This window comes from Gastrolobium bilobum, unplaced genomic scaffold, assembly GCF_033153095.1.
Source record: "Gastrolobium bilobum isolate Gb01-03AN ecotype WA unplaced genomic scaffold, APGP_CSIRO_Gbil_v1 utg23328, whole genome shotgun sequence".
Lineage (NCBI taxonomy): Eukaryota > Viridiplantae > Streptophyta > Magnoliopsida > Fabales > Fabaceae > Gastrolobium > Gastrolobium bilobum.
In genome coordinates this window covers 42,294-66,279 of record NW_026899626.1, presented here as the reverse complement: position 1 = coordinate 66,279, position 23,986 = coordinate 42,294, and the positions used below count along the sequence as shown (strand labels likewise).

At 39.2% G+C, this 23,986-nt stretch overlaps 1 protein-coding gene across 1 annotated transcript; it reads right to left on the bottom strand.

Moving 5' to 3' along the window:
• Positions 1 to 396: 396 nt before the first annotated feature.
• Positions 397 to 15,549, bottom strand: LOC133292092 (uncharacterized). The gene is made up of 2 exons (XM_061490466.1): positions 15,493 to 15,549; positions 397 to 765 (listed from the first exon to the last, which is right to left on the bottom strand). The coding sequence occupies exons 1-2, from the start codon at positions 15,547 to 15,549 to the stop codon at positions 397 to 399; spliced, it is 426 nt and encodes a 141-aa protein (XP_061346450.1).
• Positions 15,550 to 23,986: the final 8,437 nt, after the last annotated feature.

The window sequence follows — 23,986 nt, the reverse complement described above, 5'->3', positions numbered from 1 at the left end:
AGAATTTCTGTCATTAAAACCACTCCTCTGATCACCACCCCTTTTGAATTGACCAGGAGGCTGCCTTACCTGCAACCCCATACCCCTGTTGTTATTATGATGGTAGCCACCCCTATTATTATTCCCAGAAGGACCAGATGTCCTCTTAATTTCCTGCTCCCTTGAAGAACTAGACTTCGGATACCTGTCGTAAACAGTTTCAACCCTTTTACACTGGGTCACCAGATCAGCAAAATTTCTAACAGCAGTATTAGACATCATCTTTGTAATTTTCTCATTTAATCCTCGTTGAAATTTGGCAGATAAAAACTCAGGAGTCGGCAGCACACCACCGTAATTTGCAAACTTGACTAACTCATTAAACTTGGCCAAATATGCATCAACAGTCATAGTCCCCTACACCAATTTTTCAAATTCACCCTGCTTGGCTTCCCGGACATCTCTGGGAAAGTACCCTTCATGAAACAACCTTTCAAATAAAGCCCAAGTTAATTCCTCTCCCTGAATAGTGAATGGGCGAGATGTGTTGCACCACCACTCGTGGGCATCTCCCTCAAGCATATAAAAAGAATACATCAGTCTCTGGGGATCCTGGCACCTCATTACCTGAAATATTTTATCCATCCCCATCAACCAGGTAGTAACTACCTTCGGGTCCCTTGACCCCTGAAATGCTGGCGGCTTATGTTTCCTGAATGATATGAGTCTCTGTTCATCAGTACCAGCAACTACCTGCTCAGCAACCCCAGAGGACTGAGCAACAACCTGATATAATCCCCAATAGGAATGGAGGAATGGATCTACTAGGAATGGAATTCTAACCCCAAATTCATCCACCAACACGACCTGTTAAGAACAGAGCGTATCTCACGCTACAGACCTCGGATTTGGGTGATTCCAAAACGAGGTGAAAGATGGCTTCCTGAATCACGATTTTGGCACAAGAATCACTGGAAAAGGATAAGGAATTCGAGAGATATGAATCCAAGATAATATAGAACGAAATTGGAGTTTAAGGATTATAGGTAGGCGCCACAATTCGAAAGAATTGATAAGCCCAAGAACGCCACAAGGATTGATGCCCTTGATAAGTTCAGAGATTCTCAAAAGAACCCAAGAGAACTAGTCTCACCAAAATAGGTTAACTTGATATTCCAAATCTGTCTTCAAAAGCCATGGTGTTCCCTTATATAGTGGGCAACAACCATATTGAGTTTAACCTAAAAGTACTTACACATAAAAGAAGATAGACAACCCAATAATCCAGCCCAATAAGCCTTATTACAAAAAGTTTAACTAAATATAAGAAAATAAAAAATTAAGTGCAGAATTTGGGCCAAGTAAAATAAAGCCTTCATGCATATCCATTGAGGCTTATTCTTCAAGGTCTTCAATTTTAATTAAGTGTATCATTTTGGGCTCTTCTTCCTTTAGACTTGGGCTTGTCTCAAGTAAAGTGGTCACCAAGAGATTTAGAGCCTCTTTAGCCTTTTTAGCTTTTGCTCTTGTCATTGGGCCTCCAAGACCTTGTATGTCCTCCAAGTTTATTGTCTTGGTCATGCCACCTCCTATGTCCTCATCATTCCCTCCTTCTTTAGAAGAATTTGTCCTCAAATTGTAATCCTCGTCTCCCCATAATGTCCTCCAAAAATGGCTTAAGAATTTAGTATCACGATCAGAGACAATGCTTCTTGGAAGTCCATGGAGTCTTACCACTTCCTTGAAGAACAAATCAGCAATATGGATTGCATCATCAACTTTTTTGCACGGAATAAAATGTGCCATCTTAGAAAACCTGTCCACCACAACAAAAATAGAATCTTTACCATTTTTAGACCGAGGTAGTCCTAACACAAAATCCATAGAAATATCAATCCAAGGGCAATCTGGAATAGGTAAAGGAGTATACAACCCATGAGGCAATAATTTAGACTTAGATTGCTTACATACAATGCATCTTTCACACAATTTATGTACATCACGCTTCATGTGTGGCCAATAAAAATGTTCATGCAGCATGTCTAGAGTCTTTTGGATTCCAAAATGTCCCATTAATCCCCCCGCATGTGCCTCTTTCACAAGTAATTCCCTAATAGAACCTTTAGGAACACACAATCTCTTTTCTTTAAATAAGTAATCATTATGCCTAAAGAATCCATTTTGAGCAGCATCCACACAAGTTTCATAGATTTGTGCAAAGTCTGGATCATGCTCATACAATGCCTTAATATGATCAAAACCAATAAACTTAGTTTCAAGAGTAGAGAACAAAGCATACCTTCTTGAAAGTGCATCTGCAACTACATTAGACTTACCTTTCTTGTGCTTGATCACATAGGGAAACTGCTCCAAGAACTCTACCCATTTGGCATGCCTTTTGTTAAGCTTGCCTTGTCCTTTTAAGTACTTTAAGGACTCATGGTCACTGTTGATGACAAACTCTTTGGGCAAGAGATAGTGTTGCCATGTTTGCAAAGCCCTTACCAATGCATACAATTCCTTATCATATGTGGAATAATTAAGAGTAGCCCCATTCAGTTTTTCACTAAAATAGGCAATGGGATGCCCCTCTTGCATCAAAACAGCCCCTATCCCCACATTAGATGCATCACATTCAATCTCAAAAGATTTAGAAAAATTAGGCAATACAAGAATAGGTGCATGAGTTAATTTATCTTTGAGGGCAGCAAAGGCTTTCTCTTGTTTTTCACCCCATTTAAAACCAACATGCCTTTTAATCACTTCATTCAAGGGTGCAGCTATGGTACTGAAATCTTTAACAAATCTCCTATAGAAACTAGCTAAGCCATGAAAGCTTCTCACCACTTACATTCTTAGGAGTTGGCCACTCTTGAATAGATTTCACCTTCTCTTGATCAACTTGCACTCCTTGTGAGCTAACAACAAAACCAAGAAAAACAACATGGTCTATACAAAACACACATTTTTCCATGTTAGCATACAATTTCTCATGCCTTAGTGCTTCCACAACATACCTCAAGTGCACAAGATGATCATCATAGGATTTGCTATAAATCAGAATATCATCAAAATAAACCACAACAAACTTTCCTAGAAACTCCCTTAACACATGATTCATTAGTCTCATGAAGGTACTAGGAGCATTGGTTAAACCAAAGGGCATAACCAACCATTCATACAGCCCATATTTAGTTTTAAAAGCTGTTTTCCATTCATCCCCTTCTCTAATCCTAATTTGATGGTATCCACTTTTTAAATCAATTTTAGAGAAGAAACAAGCACCATGCAATTCATCCAATAAATCATCCAATCTAGGAATAGGATGTCTATACTTTACCGTGATGTTATTGATGGCTCTACAGTCAGTGCACATTCTCCAGGTTCCATCTTTCTTAGGCACTAAAAGGACTGGGACTGCACATGGACTTAAGCTTTCTTGCACCCATCCTCTTTTCATCAAGTCTTCAACTTGTCTCTGAATCTCCTTGGTCTCTTGGGGGTTACTCCTATAGGCTGGCCTATTAGGCAATGCAGCTCCCGGCACGAGATCAATTTGATGTTCAATGCCTCTTAGAGGAGGCAGTCCATGAGGCACCTCTTTGGGAAAGACATCTTCAAATTCCTGCAACAAAGAAGAAACCTCATTTGGAAGAGAATTAGTAGGACTGGCATCTTTGATATTATTACACTCTTTACTCAAAAGTAAGAGCATTGGCTTTTTCAATTGTATAGCCTTTTTCACCTCTTTTTCTTTTATAAACAAATTTTGTGTTTTTCTCTCTTTTTTGCTCTCTCTCTCTCTTTCCCCTTTTTCTCTCCACTTTCTTTTCTCTCTTGCTTTCTTTTATCTCTCATTTTCAAATGATCCTCACTAACTTCTCTTGGAGTCAAAGGTGCAAGAATAGTCTTGCGTTCTTCATGCACAAAAGAGAATTTGTTGGTGTAACCATCATGCATAACTTTCTTATCATATTGCCAAGGTCTCCCAAGAAGCAAATGACAAGCCTCCATTGGTACCACATCACATAAAACTGTATCATCATACTTTCCTATGGAGAAGTTCACCTCCACTTGTTTGCTTACGGTCACTTCACCATCCTCACTAAGCCATTGAAGCTTATATGGCAGCGGGTGAGGTTTGGTTTCCATGCCCAATTTAGACACCATTCTAGCACTTGCAACATTGGTACAACTCCCTCCATCAATAATTAAAGAACATACCTTTCCTTGGATAAGGCATCTAGTATGAAAAATGTTCTCTCTTTGACTATCATCCATGTCTTTTACTTGGCTACCCAACATCCTTCTTACCATAAACAAATCTCCTTCCGGTATAATTTCCTCGTCATACTCATCTTCATCATCATGTGAGGCAGAATCTGAAGAAGACTCACTAGTAATCTCTCCATCCTCTTTAAGTAACATAGTCTTCTTAGTTGGACATTCTGAAGCTATGTGACCTCTTCCCAAACACTTGAAACATTTTATTTCACTATTCCTTGTCTTCTTAGGGGTCTCATTGGACTTAATTTGAGTCCTTTGAGGTGCAGCAGTGGGGTTGCTTGATGAAGTACCTCCCTCCTTCTTATTTCTGTCCTTCCAACTTGAAGAATTAAAATTAGAAGAGTTTTTCCTCATGACACCCTTTCTCTTGAGTTGTTGTTCTACCTTACTAGCTTGATGCACTAAATCCTCCAACTCCACATAATTTTGCAACTCCACAACATCCCTTATGTCACTATTCAGTCCATGCAAGAAACGTGCCATAGTAGCCTCCCGTTCTTCACTAACATTTGCTCTAATCAAGGAAACCTCCATCTCTTTATAATACTCATCTACACTCTTGTTACCTTGTGTAAGCCGTTGAAGTTTATTGTGAAGGTCTCTATGATAATGGGAAGGAACAAATCTTCTTCTCATTAGCCTTTTCATCTCCATCCAACTATCCACCAATGGTTCTTCATATCTTACCCTCTCCTTTTGCAATTGGTCCCACCAAATAAGAGCATAATCACTAAACTCCATGGCTGCCACCTTCATTTTCTTTTCTTCAGTATAGTTGTGACATGAAAATAAATGCTCAATCTTCATTTCCCACTCCAAATAGGCCTCCGGATCACTTTTTCCTTTAAAAGATGGTATATTAAGCTTCACCCCCTTAATTATATCCTCTCTAGCAACATCCTCATTATCTCTTCTCCTTCTATCAACCCTTCTTCTACCTCCATCATCATCATGAGTCCCTTGATTTTCTAAGTGCTCAATTCTCTCATATAAGTCCTCTGTTTGCTCCCTCATCATCGTTTGCATTCGATCCATAATGGCATCGATTAGCAACCTGTTTTCTCTCTCACGAGGAGGGCTACCTTCACCACCTGCACCTGCCATAATTCAAGGAAAAGAACAAGAATAAAAGAAATTGGACCTCACCACTCGCTCACGTGTTTACACTCTTAAAATGTATCACTCGTGTTTGTTGCTCTCTATTAGGCTTTTGTGTAATGTGCTCTCTTGCCTTTTTCCTCTCAATAGCTCTCTTTAAGTTCTTAACAGAATCTCCAAGAACACTCAAGAGTACAATCCCAAACTCAAGAATTCGTAATGACAAATTGGAAATATGTCAAAGAAGGCAAAACAAAGAAAACCAAAACAAATTGAAGGAATTATTCAAGGAAGACACTTTGGACCTGATTTGAGAGTAGTAGTGTGTAACAAGTAGCTGTATAGCATATATATATTTTTTTTTCAACTCTTTTTTTTTTTTTTTTTTATAAAACCTGATGCTTCAATAAAATGGAATTTTTAATTTTGGAATGAAAAATTCAGATTGCAGTAATGCTAAACTGAATTTGATTGAATTCTCCACAAAACAAGCTATTATTTAACACACTAACAGCATACTACTCAAGGAACAAGGATTGAAAGGATTAAAAATCAAGAACAATGATGAACATAGGACGAACCTTAAGAACACAAGTGCAGAAATTATGAACACAACAAGAAATTGAAACAAACAGAATATCAAAGGAACAAATTAGGAACCAACAACAAAGGCTAAAACAGAATTGCACAATTCAAAATTAAAAACACAAATACTAGGGATTAGGGTTACCAAATGTGTGATCAGAATTGATGGAAACAATGGAGAAAAATCAAACCCAATTCCAATCCTAGAACTGAGCTCTGATACCACATGATATGATCCCCAATAGGAATGGAGGAATGGATCTACTAGGAATGGAAATTCTAACCCCAAATTCATCCACCAACACGACCTGTTAAGAACAGAGCGTATCTCACGCTACAGACCTCGGATTTGGGTGATTCCAAAACGAGGTGAAAGATGGCTTCCTGAATCACGATTTTGGCACAAGAATCACCGGAAAAGGATAAGGAATTCGAGAGATATGAATCCAAGATAATATAGAACGAAATTGGAGTTTAAGGATTATAGGTAGGCGCCACAATTCGAAAGAATTGATAAGCCCAAGAACGCCACAAGGATTGATGCCCTTGATAAGTTCAGAGATTCTCAAAAGAACCCAAGAGAACTAGTCTCACCAAAATAGGTTAACTTGATATTCCAAAAATCTGTCTTCAAAAGCCATGGTGTTCCCTTATATAGTGGGCAACAACCATATTGAGTTTAACCTAAAAGTACTTACACATAAAAGAAGATAGACAACCCAATAATCCAGCCCAATAAGCCTTATTACAAAAAGTTTAACTAAATATAAGAAAATAAAAAATTAAGTGCAGAATTTGGGCCAAGTAAAATAAAGCCTTCATGCATATCCATTGAGGCTTATTCTTCAAGGTCTTCAATTTTAATTAAGTGTATCATTTTGGGCTCTTCTTCCTTTAGACTTGGGCTTGTCTCAAGTAAAGTGGTCACCAAGAGATTTAGAGCCTCTTTAGCCTTTTTAGCTTTTGCTCTTGTCATTGGGCCTCCAAGACCTTGTATGTCCTCCAAGTTTGTTGTCTTGGTCATGCCACCTCCTATGTCCACGTCAAGTTGGGAATACTTGCATAGAGGTAACGTCCAAACCACAAGTTTCTCCTCCATTTTTTTGTTTCAGTTCACATGAATATTTTAGGGGAATAATTGTGTTGCCTCACTGTTTCGGTTCACACTAGTATTTTAGAGGAATAATTGTATTGTCATTATTATTCCGTGCCCTCTTGATTCGGTCCCCACATGTTTGTAGGAGGATATGTTATTTTGGCCACCTCTTTTCTTTTAATTCTTACCCCCCTTTGAGCAACTCTAGGACTGGATGCTTGTGAGCTTAAAATGATTTTTTTTGTAAATAGATAAATTGTATGCCCCTAGCTTCTGGTCAAAACCGAGCTTGCAATTGTATACTAAGGAGTAGCCTTATGTCCCTTTCATTCTATTATTTCTGCCATGTTGGAACCAGTTGGGTCTTGTGGTTAACCGTACAAAGAATCAATTTTTAGCTTGGAATATAGTTCCTCTGTGAACATTCTGTTTTGTCAATATTAGGATAAGTACCTAGTGTTGGAATATATTGTGTATTAAACCTTGCATGAACTAAAAGTAATTGGACAGCATGTGTAGAGACGCTCTTAGCACACCATAGGACTATAATGTTGAAAATATGAATAAAATGTCATGAATCTCTTGTTATTGCTGGAACCGAATTGGTACATATGGGAAGAACCTTTGGATTCCTTGTTGTTGAAAAGTGGGTAAGCTCAGTTAAAGTCTGGAATTTGTTAGAAAAAGGGGACCTGGAAAACCGGTTGTAAATCAAGGGCCTAGGGGTATAAAACGTCATATAACATAGAGAAAAAAAAATTGTGGTATGTGATTCTGACTTGTCATATTTTGCTTAGGTGCGCATAACTCCTAGGGCGCATAACTCCTAGGAGTTGATTGGTGGTAAGCTTTCTTCTCCAATCTTTGATTTTGAATTGGATTGAATATTGAGACCTAGAGCATGTGTATATGAATTGATGTAGTTAGAGAGCTCAAATTAAAAATGTGTATTAGATAAAAGTTGCTTAAAATGATGTGTTCGAGTGATTAAACTCATAAAAGTTATTGGTCAAATTGTTGGATAACTTAGGAAATTTTGTGATGAGATTTCAATACTTTGTGAAATTGGTATGTTGTGTAATTGGGTAATTGAGTTGTGGAGTAATGGTAAGGGTTAATAATAGGATTGTATGATATGTGTAAGTGTTGAATTGGATAGAAAACCATGGAGCATGAGTTCATGGGTAATTCGACCTATTGTGGTCATGGATGGTTTGATGATGTGAAAATGGTATAGTTAATGTTGTATGGTGGTAAATGGTGTTTAAATGGATGGTAATATATTGTGATATAGTGGAATTGGAAGGAAGAATGTCAGATGTATTGTGTATGTGGTAATTCGACCTATAAGGGAAATTAAGGAAAAATGATGAGAAAAATGTTGTACAATTAATGGTGGATGTTTTGATGCATAGAATAGTGGATGATGAGTTAGTTGATGATTAAAATGATGGAGGTAGTGAATTAATTGGAAGTCGGCCTATAGGCCTAGGTGGTTATGTTAAGTATTATTGTTGTGAATTGTGTTGATGATCATTGTACTTTGATCGTTATAGGTTCCCTCTCACGGATTCGATAGAGGAGGAATAAGCTTGGAGCTTACGTTGAAGAGAATTGTCTTTGGAGTTGAGGTAAACTCTTGGTACTTGGATTTTATCCCTTGTGTTTTCTGCCACACCTAGTGGAAGGTCGTGATTGGATTTTATCCTCTTTGACATTGTGTAAAATTGTATGTTCATGCATCATTGCTTGATTGTGTGACATGCTTGGAGCATGTTGTGTGACATATCTGTGATCTCTGGCCAGTAGATGTGTGTGGTTTGGGCTTCCGCTGGAGATATCCCTTTGGGGGATTCCGGTTGAGTTTTTCCGTGGGGCGTCTCTGGGAGCAGCACCAGGATGATCCAAATGTAGGACTTCCGCTGGATAGGGATCATGAGTAGTTCCAGTTGGGTTTTGCCATGGGGTCGTCTCATCCATGAAAGAGGCACCAGGAAGCTTCTCAGGAGTTATATGATGGGTTCCTTGAACGAAATTCTTGTGTGGTGTTAGTATATGGATGTCCTAGAGACAATCTTTTGATTAGATTAGGACATATATGGACCTTTTTATATTGTCGCAAATAAATAATAAGTACTCTTTATCCTGTTTCATATTTTGTCTCAATATTATTGTTAATAATATGAGTAACTGGATAAACTCCTTAGAATAAAATAGGTATCTCTTGAGTATCTGTGATGAGATCACGATCATGAGGATTTAAGGATATCGGATGTTTATTCCTAATTTTATGTTCCTAGTCTAGAGACACTGAGAATGGGGATCAGTAATCTTGGGTAAGACTAGCACGACTTATCAACTTGTATTCGGATACAAGGTAAAGACCTCATGAGCTACAGATATAGAGATGTCTTAGCTAAAGTTGTGGGTGGACCTATAAGGGTATAGCTCGCACTGAACAGACCCACAAAGAGACTCTATGAGGAAATCTTACAAAAGTATCATTAGAGCAGTCTCTTAATATTTGGGTATGTCTTTCCTTAGACCATAAGTTGTCACCTAGACTGTCTTCTAGAAGGCCTGTTTTGATTGTATACCTCGTCTGCCTGAAACATGGAGAATCATAGGTATACTTTTGGGCATGTCCTGAAAGAGCACAGGCCTAGGGTTAGGAATTCGGTTCTTTCAAAAATAGCTGGAATAGTGAATTACACAAAAAAGTCTTTTTTTTTCACGAGGTACGTACCAATAAAAATTAATATATATTTGTTACCCACTGCTGCCTCCCGTAGGAGTCTGGGCCGTGTCTCAGTCCCAGTGTGGCTGATCATCCTCTCGGACCAGCTACTGATCATCGCCTTGGTAAGCTATTGCCTCACCAACTAGCTAATCAGACGTGAGCCCCTCCTCGGGCGGATTCCTCATTTTGCTCCTCAGCCTATGGGGTATTAGCAGCCGTTTCCAGCTGTTGTTCCCCTCCCAAGGGCAGGTTCTTACGCGTTACTCACCCGTCCGCCACTGGAAACACCACTTCATGTCCGACTTGCATGTGTAAAGCATGCCGCCAGCGTTCATCCTGAGCCAGGTTCGTATCTGTAAATCGGAGAAATCGGGATGAAATTTATAGGACTCGGGAATCTATGCATAGTAAAAGAGATCATGAGATGATCTGCCTTTAGAGTCAGTAAATTGAAGATTCCCTATTTCGAACTAAAGCTTACCCTAAACCGCAAGGGTTGATACATTTCCTCACCCTAGGTTTAAAGGGAAGGTAACCTAGACGAAAGGAAATACATACGGTAACCAAATATATGTAATAGGATGATCATATCATTAACCTAACTAGCTCTGGGGCAACAAAGCATAAATGGGTTGTGGGCTTGTTGGGCCCAAACCCATTTATGTCAGTGGCTATGTTAGGCCTAATGGGTCACACACTAACACCTTATTGTCTTGATGAATATAGCATTAAAGGTATTGGGCCTAATAAAGGTTGTTAGCCCAAGAAGAAGTTTGGAAGCCTACCTAAGAGGGAAAGGGCGCATGGTACATGTAATGGGCTTGGATGGTCCAAGACATTATTAATAAATTTAATTAGTTAAATTAATTATCAAATATTTTGAATTTTGAATTTGAATTTTGAATTTAAATGTTTGAACGTTTGAATTTAAATGTATGAATTCGAATTTGAATTGGCTATGAAAAGTTGTTTCATAACAAAAGGATAAGATAAGATCTTGTTGGAACAAATCCCAAGTATCAAGAGGAGATCTTTGGGCATCATCCAAGGCTGATTTGGGGCGCTGATTTTGGGGTCTTATGATGGTCATATGATCAACCAAATAAGCTCCAATCAGATTTGGTTGATTGAGAGAATAAGTGAGTGAGTTGGTTCAAATTTGAATGCAACTACTCAATGTATTTGGACTCTTTTTGGGCTGAATAAGGGCGCACCATATGGCTGGCCATATGATGGTTATTAAGTCAGATTTTTTACTAGGTATAGACTTAGTCTCATGAGGATGATAGGAGGTTGTTGGCTAGATTTGAATTGCAACAACTCCATTTATTCCTCCACCATTGGGCGCTACATAGGTCATATTTTTTGGAGAAAAATCTGATTCAATTCAATTATTCTCTCATCTCCAAGTGTCCTTCCTTTTGTGAGGTTCTCTTTAAGGTTTTTTCGAAAATTACCTAGCCTTTTCTCATAGAATCCATGCGCCACTTTGTGAGTTTTTCATGCTGAAAAATTCACTCATCTAAATACATTAACCTTGCCTCCTTCTTCTCTTATTGGGACGCCTAAAGTGCCTTCCTTGTGGTGCTCGTTTGGTGGCTTTTCAAGAAGGGAGGGTTCTTGCATCTTGACGTAGGGTGGTGTGGATCAATGTTAGAAGGTTTGAACCTTCAAACCTAACACTGATCATCTTAGAGTTTTGAATCACGAGCAAGGTACATCATATTGTCTTAAAGCATGTATCTTGATTAGCATGTGTGATTCCGCTTTGAAAATTTTTTGTTTTCATCCTCACATGCCATCGGCCTTCAAGGCCATTTTCTTTCATGTGGATGTTCTTGGAAGTGAGCCCAGTGTTATGTGATTTTGTATGTTATGCATTTTATATGATGATCATTGTATGTACATTGAGTGAACCATGGGGTGGAGTGATTGTAAGAACCCAAAAATCATGTACTCGAAATTAGCCTGATGAAATGAAATCAAAGGGGCAAAGCCCATATTCAGTGAACGATTAGCTTTTGAAAAAAGCAAAACTAGTCCTAAGTTAGAACGACCTTGAACTCACGCTAACTAAGATAAGTAAGAACCCAACTCAATAAAGTTTAAAGCCCAACCAATATCATAGCCTAATCGGCTTAAGAATGTAAATAAGTTAAGACCAAGTGAGAAAGGATTTAAGCCCAAGCAATGCAAGCCCATTTTATTGAATAAGATTTGGCCCGAATAGTATACACATAAAGACCCAAGCCCACATCAATTATACAAAAGCCTTGGCCCAATCACTAATGATCCAACTTCTAGTAACTTAATGGGCTGAAAACACCCACCAAGCCCAACCCAATTCAAAAGATAAACCCTTGATGAGGTGTCACCACATGATTGGAGGAATTTGAATGAGCTCCACCCCCCTCAAATATCAAACTCGGCCATGATAAGAAGAAAAGGGAGTGGGGTTGCTTTCCACACTCCCTAGGCGCCACTTAAGGAAAGAATGGACAAGTAAGAGATTGTGTAAGATACACTCCAAGCCTTAACCATGCATGTGATCTTCTTTCTCCAAAAAGCAACTCTCCTTTCCCATCCTACATTGGACGACGCAAACAAGAAGGAAGAAGGAGGATTGCTTCTTCCACACTCCAAACCTAACCAATGCATGTGACTTACCTTAACCAAAAGCAACACTACTTTCCCTTAAGCTACCTTAGAGGACGCACACATGACAAGAAAAAGAAGCTTTCTTCTTACACACTCAAGCCATGCATGACACACCACAAGGAACCAAGAAACCTTATCACACTCAAACCCTCCTTGAATCAAGCGCCTATGACATGAAAAGAGTTGAATAAAAAATTAAGAAAAGGTTTCCCTTTCCCCCACATGTCACGGCCATGCTCACCAAGACAAGAAAGTGTTCTTCTTTCACTCAAACACTCCACACTCAAGCACCATCCTTCCCCAATGCATGTTAGAAGCTTCCTTCACACTCCCAAGTAACACTCAAGTACACTTCACCAAAACCCTAAAGAAAATGATGACAAAGCCTAAATAAAAGAAAGGGCAAAAAGCTTTTCCCCCTCCCCCACAAGGCCGTGCAATACCAAGACATAAGGCAAAGGACTTCTCTTCTCCTCACACCTTGGCTTCGGCCATCTCTCCCTCTCAACAAGCCAAGCAAGCAAAAACACTTGAACACATCATCTTCCCTTGCTCCTATGCCTCGGCCATATCAAGTTAAAGGACCTAAGATCACCTCAATACTCTTCTAAGCTCTCCAAACTCCCTTGTCTTCACCCACAAAGAGAAAGTCCAAGAGGTTGTTGGAAGCAACTCTCAATCCTAGAAGACTACTTGAAGATCAAGTGTGAAACATTGGTTAAGAACTCACGATCATCATTAAGGTAAGATCTTATGAGCCCTTCATCTCTTCAAGCTAGTAGAATGAACCCTAACGAATTTACATGACTAGATCTCAGACTAATAAAGCCATCCATGCATCTATCACCCTTGAAATCACCTCCTAAGTATATCATCTCTAAATGGCCGAACCTAAATGGTATGCATGCACCATCTAAATCTTCACAATGTTTACTAAGCAAACATAACCCTAAATGGCCGAATCTATATGTACCCTACTAGATATTGAATATGTTCTTTAAGGTAACATGAAAAGTGTTGAAGTAAATGTTTTAAACAAACATATAGGAAAGCATTATTTGAAGAATCACCACCTAAATGGCATTAACCCTAAATGGCCGAACTTGATGAGTATTAAACCCATGAACATGTTATCAAAATTATCCCTAGGTATGCACCCTCTAAATGGCCGAACCCTAATAAGCCTCAAAGGGAAATGTGTGAATGTTTTCTTAGTACCATGATGTATGGCCGAAATGTATGCCATAGAATATGACCTAGGCATGAAAACAACTAGTAAAAATTATCTCCTAGGCATTTTCATCCTTAAAGGGCCGAACCTATGACATGAAGGATATTAAGTTTAGATCTTTTAATTTTAGAACCATGTACTAAGGTTGATTATGTGACTAGGACAAACCAAAGCTTGAAAAGAGATCCAAGATACTAGGACCTTCATTTGGTCGAATCCATCACCTACGGGAAGAATTTACAAAGCGAAAAAGTGTAAGTGATTTACGGTTGTTGTAGTGGTTTCCCTATGGTTGCCACCCCTTTATGTTAAAGTGTGGTCTGACTGCAATTTGTTGTATGATGTTGTACATGATATGTTTGGCTGTCTGGAACTAATGTTTTGTTCATGCAAGTTGTATTATGATGGCCTGTGCACTAATACCACAGAGGCAACCTGACGAGGACCCTGGGTATTCGTCCGTAAGACCATGGAGAGTAATTGCCATGGCAGGTTTGGTATGATGAAATGAAAGCATGATTATTTTCCAAACTATGTTTCAAATGTTTTCCATTCTATTATTGTATATGTTATTATGACAGTTGCAGGAGTAAGCATCATGGTTTGGAGGTTGCTCCAACTGTGAGTCCTTACTGAGACCCCCAATCTCACCCCTCTTTGGGGATCCCACTTTCAGGTAAAAATGACCAAATGGGTAAGGGAAGGCAAGAGGCTGGTACGCCTTGAAGAGGACGAAAGGCAGCAACTTACGAATAAACTTAATGAACTTTATAAGGAAGGAAAGATTTTGCAAGCCATGTATACCGTATGGTTTGAGTTATTTGGACATTATGACTACACTGAATCCTTGTGGATTGAGGATGCCCCTTACTAATGGTGTACTTAACTTATATTTTGGATGATTGTAATATGTTATTCCTATTACCTTAGACATTTAAACTGCGGATAAGGTGCCAGAAAGTAAAGATTGAACATCAGCAACCGGCAGGCACCCTTCAACCCTTGAGCATCCCAGAGTGGAAATGGCAGAGCATATCGATGGACTTCGTAACAAGTTTACCCAGAACTCAAGCAGGCTACGATGCCATCTGGATAGTGGTCGACAGACTGACCAAATAAGCACACTTCATACCGGTAAAGGGGACTTACACGATAGAGAAGCTGGCTCAGATTTATGTGAAAGAAATAGTAAGGTTGCACGGTGTTCCTGAAAGCATAATCAGTGATTGGGATCCTAAGTTTACATCCCGATTCTGGTCTTCATTGCAGCAGGCGCTCGGGACCCAACTGCGATTGAGCACGGCTTATCACCCCCAGACAGATGGCCAGACTGAAAGGACAATACAAACACTCGAAGACATGTTGCGGGCCTGCGCCTTAGAGAAGGAAGGATGTTGGGATCAGTATCTGCCGTTGGCAGAATTTTCTTACAACAACAGTCATCATGCTAGTATCGACATGGCTCCATACGAAGTACTCTATGGAAGGAGGTGTCGCACACCTGTATGTTGGGAAGAAGTTGGCGACAAAGAGTTGTTCGAACCAGACATGATCAGAGAAACGACAGAACAGATCAAGATGATCCGCGACAGGCTGCGAAAAGCCCAAGATCGACAGAAAAGTTACTATGACTTGAAGCACCGACCCCTAGAATTTGAAGTAGGGGATCATGTATTCATCAAACTCTCCCCTGTCACTGGTGTTGGGAGAGCTCTTGGTGTAAGGAAGTTAAGTCCACGCTATATCGGTCCCTATCAGATTCTGAAAAGGGTAGGACCGGTAGCCTATCAATTGGCATTACCACCAAATCTGGCAAACCTTCATGTTGTATTCCATGTAAGCCAGTTGAAGAAGTACTTGGCGGATCCCTCCCATGTTGTATTACTAGATACTGTGGAAGTAAGACCCAACCTGAAGATCCCGGTGGTACCCTACAAGATTCTAGACAAGGAAGAGAAGCGCCTTCGTAGCAAAGTGATACAAATGGTGAAGGTGCAATGGCAAGGAAGGACTCCTGAAGAAGCAACTTGGGAGCGAGTAGACGAGATCCGACAGAAGTATCCCGACTTAGAATGTTTGTAATTTTCGGGACGAAAATTTTATTAGGTAGGGTGGATGTAAGAACCCAAAAATCATGTACTCGAAATTAGTCTGATGAAATGAAATCAAAGGGGCAAAGCCTATATTCAGTGAACGATTAGCTTTTGAAAAAAGCAAAACTAGTCCTAAGTTAGAACGACCTTGAACCCACGCTAACTAAGATAAGTAAGAACCCAACTCAATAAGGTTTAAAGCCCAACCAATATCATAGCCTAATCGGCTTAAGAATGTAAATAAGTTAAGACCAAGTGAGAAAGGATTTAAGCCCAAGCAATGCAAGCCCATTTTATTGAAAAAGATTTGGCCCGAATAGTATACACATAAAGACCCAAGCCCACATCAATTATACAAAAGCCTTGGCCCAATCACTAATGATGTGATCCCCAATAGGAATGGAGGAATGGATCTACTAGGAATGGAATTCTAACCCCAAATTCATCCACCAACATGACCTGTTAAGAACAGAGCGTATCTCATGCTACAGACCTCGGATTTGGGTGATTCCAAAACGAGGTGAAAGATGGCTTCCTGAATCACGATTTTGGCACAACAATCACCGGAAAAGGATAAGGAATTCGAGAGATATGAATCCAAGATAATATAGAACGAAATTGGAGTTTAAGGATTATAGGTAGGCGCCACAATTCAAAGGAATTGATAAGCCCAAGAACGCCACAAGGATTGATGCCCTTGATAAGTTCAGAGATTCTCAAAAGAACCCAAGAGAACTAGTCTCACCAAAATAGGTTAACTTGATATTCCAAATCTGTCTTCAAAAGCCATGGTGTTCCCTTATATAGTGGGCAACAACCATATTGAGTTTAACCTAAAAGTACTTACACATAAAAGAAGATAGACAACCCAATAATCCAGCCCAATAAGCCTTATTACAAAAAGTTTAACTAAATATAAGAAAATAAAAAATTAAGTGCAGAATTTGGGCCAAGTAAAATAAAGCCTTCATGCATATCCATTGAGGCTTATTCTTCAAGGTCTTCAATTTTAATTAAGTGTATCATTTTGGGCTCTTCTTCCTTTAGACTTGGGCTTGTCTCAAGTAAAGTGGTCACCAAGAGATTTAGAGCCTCTTTAGCCTTTTTAGCTTTTGCTCTTGTCATTGGGCCTCCAAGACCTTGTATGTCCTCCAAGTTTGTTGTCTTGGTCATGCCACCTCCTATGTCCTCATCATTCCCTCCTTCTTTAGAAGAATTTGTCCTCAAATTGTAATCCTCGTCTCCTGCATCAAAAAGGGACAAATCAGCCACATTAAAAGTAGCACTTACACCATACTCACCAGGAAGGTCTATTTTGTAGGCATTATCATTAATTTTGGACAGCACTTGGAAAGGGCCATCTCCTCTTGTTGAAGCTTAGATTTCCTTTGGGAAGGGAACCTCTCTTTTCGCAAATGAACCCAAACCCAATCACCTGGTTCAAAAATTACCTTCTTCCTTCCTTTATTTGCCTGCTTAGCATAGCTCTCTACCTTTTTCTCAATGTTTGCTTTTACCCTTTCATGTAGTTTTCGCACATATTCAGCCTTACTCTTACCATCTTTATGTTGAAAAATAGAGTTGTTAGGCAAAGGTAGCAAATTAAGAGGAGTGAGAGGGTTAAAGCCATAAACAATTTCAAAAGGAGAATAATGAGTAGCACTATGAACTGCCCGGTTATATGCAAACTCAACATGGGGCAAACATTGTTCCCATGACTTGATGTTCTTTTTAATTACACCCCTCAAAAGAGAAGAAAGAGTTCTATTCACTACCTCAGTTTGGCCATCAGTTTGTGGATGACAAGTAGTAGAAAAGAGAAGTTTAGTCCCCAACTTACTCCATAATGTCCTCCAAAAATGGCTTAAGAATTTAGTATCACGATCAGAGACAATGCTTCTTGGAAGTCCATGGAGTCTTACCACTTCCTTGAAGAACAAATCAGCAATATGGATTGCATCATCAACTTTTTTGCACGGAATAAAATGTGCCATCTTAGAATACCTGTCCACCACAACAAAAATAGAATCTTTACCATTTTTAGACCGAGGTAGTCCTAACACAAAATCCATAGAAATATCAATCCAAGGGCAATCTGGAATAGGTAAAGGAGTATACAACCCATGAGGCAATAATTTAGACTTAGATTGCTTACATACAATGCATCTTTCACACAATTTATGTACATCACGCTTCATGTGTGGCCAATAAAAATGTTCATGCAGCATGTCTAGAGTCTTTTGGATTCCAAAATGTCCCATTAATCCCCCCGCATGTGCCTCTTTCACAAGTAATTCCCTAATAGAACCTTTAGGAACACAATCTCTTTTCTTTAAATAAGTAATCATTATGCCTAAAGAATCCATTTTGAGCAGCATCCACACAAGTTTCATAGATTTGTGCAAAGTCTGGATCATGCTCATACAATGCCTTAATATAATCAAAATCAATAAACTTAGTTTCAAGAGTAGAGAACAAAGCATACCTTCTTGAAAGTGCATCTGCAACTACATTAGACTTACCTTTCTTGTGCTTGATCACATAGGGAAACTGCTCCAAGAACTCTACCCATTTGGCATGCCTTTTGTTAAGCTTGCCTTGTCCTTTTAAGTACTTTAAGGACTCATGGTCACTGTTGATGACAAACTCTTTGGGCAAGAGATAGTGTTGCCATGTTTGCAAAGCCCTTACCAATGCATACAATTCCTTATCATATGTGGAATAATTAAGAGCAGCCCCATTCAGTTTTTCACTAAAATAGGCAATGGGATGCCCCTCTTGCATCAAAACAGCCCCTATCCCCACATTAGATGCATCACATTCAATCTCAAAAGATTTAGAAAAATTAGGCAATACAAGAATAGGTGCATGAGTTAATTTATCTTTGAGGGCAGCAAAGGCTTTCTCTTGTTTTTCACCCCATTTAAAACCAACATGCCTTTTAATCACTTCATTCAAGGGTGCAGCTATGGTACTGAAATCTTTAACAAATCTCCTATAGAAACTAGCTAAGCCATGAAAGCTTCTCACCTCACTTACATTCTTAGGAGTTGGCCACTCTTGAATAGATTTCACCTTCTCTTGATCAACTTGCACTCCTTGTGAGCTAACAACAAAACCAAGAAAAACAACATGGTCTATACAAAACACACATTTTTCCATGTTAGCATACAATTTCTCATGCCTTAGTGCTTCCACAACATACCTCAAGTGCACAAGATGATCATCATAGGATTTGCTATAAATCATAATATCATCAAAATAAACCACAACAAACTTTCCTAGAAACTCCCTTAACACATGATTCATTAGTCTCATGAAGGTACTAGGAGCATTGGTTAAACCAAAGGGCATAACCAACCATTCATACAGCCCATATTTAGTTTTAAAAGCTGTTTTCCATTCATCCCCTTCTCTAATCCTAATTTGATGGTATCCACTTTTTAAATCAATTTTAGAGAAGAAACAAGCACCATGCAATTCATCCAATAAATCATCCAATCTAGGAATAGGATGTCTATACTTTACCGTGATGTTATTGATGGCTCTACAGTCAGTGCACATTCTCCAGGTTCCATCTTTCTTAGGCACTAAAAGGACTGGGACTGCACATGGACTTAAGCTTTCTTGCACCCATCCTCTTTTCATCAAGTCTTCAACTTGTCTCTGAATCTCCTTGGTCTCTTGGGGGTTACTCCTATAGGCTGGCCTATTAGGAAATGCAACTCCCGGCACGAGATCAATTTGATGTTCAATGCCTCTTAGAGGAGGCAGTCCATGAGGCACCTCTTTGGGAAAGACATCTTCAAATTCCTGCAACAAAGAAGAAACCTCATTTGGAAGAGAGTTAGTAGGACTGGCATCTTTGATATTATTACACTCTTTACTCAAAAGTAAGAGCATTGGCTTTTTCAATTGTATAGCCTTTTTCACCTCTTTTTCTTTTATAAACAAATTTTGTGTTTTTCTCTCTTTTTTTCTCTCTCTTTTCTTGCTCTCTTCCACTCTCTTTCCCCTTTTTCTCTCCACTTTCTTTTCTCTCTTGCTTTCTTTTATCTCTCATTTTCAAATGATCCTCACTAACTTCTCTTGGAGTCAAAGGTGCAAGAATAGTCTTGCGTTCTTCATGCACAAAAGAGAATTTGTTGGTGTAACCATCATGCATAACTTTCTTATCATATTACCAAGGTCTCCCAAGAAGCAAATGACAAGCCTCCATTGGTACCACATCACATAAAACTGTATCATCATACTTTCCTATGGAGAAGTTCACCTCCACTTGTTTGCTTACGGTCACTTCACCATCCTCACTAAGCCATTGAAGCTTATATGGCAGCGGGTGAGGTTTGGTTTCCATGCCCAATTTAGACACCATTCTAGCACTTGCAACATTGGTACAACTCCCTCCATCAATAATTAAAGAACATATCTTTCCTTGGATAAGGCATCTAGTATGAAAAATGTTCTCTCTTTGACTATCATCCATGTCTTTTACTTGGCTACCCAACATCCTTCTTACCATAAATAAATCTCCTTCCGGTATAATTTCCTCCTCATACTCATCTTCATCATCATGTGAGGCAGAATCTGAAGAAGACTCACTAGTAATCTCTCCATCCTCTTTAAGTAACATAGTCTTCTTAGTTGGACATTCTGAAGCTATGTGACCTCTTCCCAAACACTTGAAACATTTTATTTCACTATTCCTTATCCTTTTCCGGTGATTCTTGTGCCAAAATCGTGATTCAGGAAGCCATCTTTCACCTCGTTTTGGAATCACCCAAATCCGAGGTCTGTAGCGTGAGATACGCTCTGTTCTTAACAGGTCGTGTTGGTGGATGAATTTGGGGTTAGAATTCCATTCCTAGTAGATCCATTCCTCCATTCCTATTGGGGATCACATCATGTGGTATCAGAGCTCAGTTCTAGGATTGGAATTGGGTTTGATTTTTCTCCATTGTTTCCATCAATTCTGATCACACATTTGGTAACCCTAATCACTAGTATTTGTGTTTTTAATTTTGAATTGTGCAATTCTGTTTTAGCCTTTGTTGTTGGTTCCTAATTTGTTCCTTTGATATTCTGTTTGTTTCAATTTCTTGTTGTGTTCATAATTTCTGCACTTGTGTTCTTAAGGTTCGTCCTATGTTCATCATTGTTCTTGATTTTTAATCCTTTCAATCCTTGTTCCTTGAGTAGTATGCTGTTAGTGTGTTAAATAATAGCTTGTTTTGTGGAGAATTCAATCAAATTCAGTTTAGCATTACTGCAATCTGAATTTTTCATTCCAAAATTACAAATTCCATTTTATTGAAGCATCAGGTTTTATAAAAAAAAAAAAGAGTTGGAAAAAATAAATATATATATGCTATACAGCTACTTGTTACACACTACTACTCTCAAATCAGGTCCAAAGTGTCTTCCTTGAATAATTCCTTCAATTTGTTTTGGTTTTCTTTGTTTTGCCTTCTTTGACATATTTCCAATTTGTCATTACGAATTCCTGAGTTTGGGATTGTACTCTTGAGTGTTCTTGGAGATTCTGTTAAGAACTTAAAGAGAGCTATTGAGAGGAAAAAGGCAAGAGAGCACATTACACAAAAGCCTAATAGAGAGCAACAAACACGAGTGATACATTTTAAGAGTGTAAACACGTGAGCGAGTGGTGAGGTCCAATTTCTTTTATTCTTGTTCTTTTCCTTGAATTATGGCAGGTGCAGGTGGTGAAGGTAGCCCTCCTCGTGAGAGAGAAAACAGGTTGCTAATCGATGCCATTATGGATCGAATGCAAACGATGATGAGGGAGCAAACAGAGGACTTATATGAGAGAATTGAGCACTTAGAAAATCAAGGGACTCATGATGATGATGGAGGTAGAAGAAGGGTTGATAGAAGGGGGTGAAGCTTAATATACCATCTGTTAAAGGAAAAAGTGATCCGGAGGACTATTTGGAGTGGGAAATGAAGATTGAGCATTTATTTTCATGTCACAACTATACTGAAGAAAAGAAAATGAAGGTGGCAGCCATGGAGTTTAGTGATTATGCTCTTATTTGGTGGGACCAATTGCAAAAGGAGAGGGTAAGATATGAAGAACCATTGGTGGATAGTTGGATGGAGATGAAAAGGCTAATGAGAAGAAGATTTGTTCCTTCCCATTATCATAGAGACCTTCACAATAAACTTCAACGGCTTACACAAGGTAACAAGAGTGTAGATGAGTATTATAAAGAGATGGAGGTTTCCTTGATTAGAGCAAATGTTAGTGAAGAACGTGAGGCTACTATGGCATGTTTCTTGCATGGACTGAATAGTGACATAAGGGATGTTGTGGAGTTGCAAAATTATGTGGAGTTGGAGGATTTAGTGCATCAAGCTAGTAAGGTAGAACAACAACTCAAGAGAAAGGGTGTCATGAGGAAAAACTCTTCTAATTTTAATTCTTCAAGTTGGAAGGACAGAAATAAGAAGGAGGGAGGTACTTCATCAAGCAACCCCACTGCTGCACCTCAAAGGACTCAAATTAAGTCCAATGAGACCCCCTAAGAAGATTTGGAATATCAAGTTAACCTATTTTGGTGAGACTAGTTCTCTTGGGTTCTTTTGAGAATCTCTGAACTTATCAAGGGCATCAATCCTTGTGGCGTTCTTGGGCTTATCAATTCCTTCGAATTGTGGCGCCTACCTATAATCCTTAAACTCCAATTTCGTTCTATATTATCTTGGATTCATATCTCTCGAATTCCTTATCCTTTTCCGGTGATTCTTGTGCCAAAATCGTGATTCAGGAAGCCATATTTCACCTCGTTTTGGAATCACCCAAATCCGAGGTCTGTAGCGTGAGATACGCTCTGTTCTTAACAGGTCGTGTTGGTGGATGAATTTGGGGTTAGAATTCCATTCCTAGTAGATCCATTCCTCCATTCCTATTGGGGATCACATCAACTAATGATCCAACTTCTAGTAACTTAATGGGCTGAAAACACCCACCAAGCCCAACCCAATTCAAAAGATAAACCCTTGATGAGGTGTCACCACATGATTGGAGGAATTTGAATGAGCTCCACCCCCCCTCAAATATCAAACTCGGCCATGATAAGAAGAAAAGGGAGTGGGGTTGCTTTCCACACTCCCTAGGCGCCACTTAAGGAAAGAATGGACAAGTAAGAGATTGTGTAAGATACACTCCAAGCCTTAACCATGCATGTGATCTTCTTTCTCCAAAAAGCAACTCTCCTTTCCCATCCTACATTGGACGACGCAAACAAGAAGGAAGAAGGAGGATTGCTTCTTCCACACTCCAAACCTAACCAATGCATGTGACTTACCTTAACCAAAAGCAACACTACTTTCCCTTAAGCTACCTTGGAGGACGCACACATGACATGAAAAGGAAGCTTTCTTCTTACACACTCAAGCCATGCATGACACACCACAAGGAACTAAGAAACCTTATCACACTCAAACCCTCCTTGAATCAAGCGCCTATGACATGAAAAGAGTTGAATAAAAAATTAAGAAAAGGTTTCCCTTTCCCCCACATGTCACGGCCATGCTCACCAAGACAAGAAAGTGTTCTTCTTTCACTCAAACACTCCACACTCAAGCACCATCCTTCCCCAATGCATGTTAGAAGCTTCATTCACACTCTCAAGTAACACTCAAGTACACCTCACTAAAACCCTAAAGCAAATGATGACAAAGCCTAAATAAAAGAAAGGGCAAAAAGCTTTTCCCCCTCCCCAACAAGGCCGTGCAATACCAAGACATAAGGCAAAGGACTTCTCTTCTCCTCACACCTTGGCTTCGGCCATCTCTCCCTCTCAACAAGCCAAGCAAGCAAAAACACTTGAACACATCATCTTCCCTTGCTCCTAAGCCTCGGCCATATCAAGTTAAAGGACCTAATATCACCTCAATACTCTTCTAAGCTCTCCAAACTCCCTTGTCTTCACCCACAGAGAGAAAGTCCAAGAGGTTGTTGGAAGCAACTCTCAATCCTAGAAGACTACTTGAAGATCAAGTGTGAAACATTGGTTAAGAACTCACGATCATCATTAAGGTAAGATCTTATGAGCCCTTCATCTCTTCAAGCTAGTAGAATGAACCCTAACGAATTTACATGACTAGAACTCGGACTAATAAAGCCATCCATGCATCTATCACCCTTGAAATCACCTCCTAAGTATATCATCTCTAAATGGCCGAACCTAAATGGT

Excerpts from the sequence above, each read along its gene's own strand:
- LOC133292092 (XM_061490466.1), bottom strand. The coding sequence starts at position 15,549 with ATGGGAGGGATCCGCCAAGTACTTCTTCAACTGGCTTACATGGAATAC. Across the intron at positions 766-15,492 it reads ACATGGAATACAACATGAAG|GTTGTTGCTCAGTCCTCTGG; the intron begins GTTTGCCAGATT and ends GGATTATATCAG.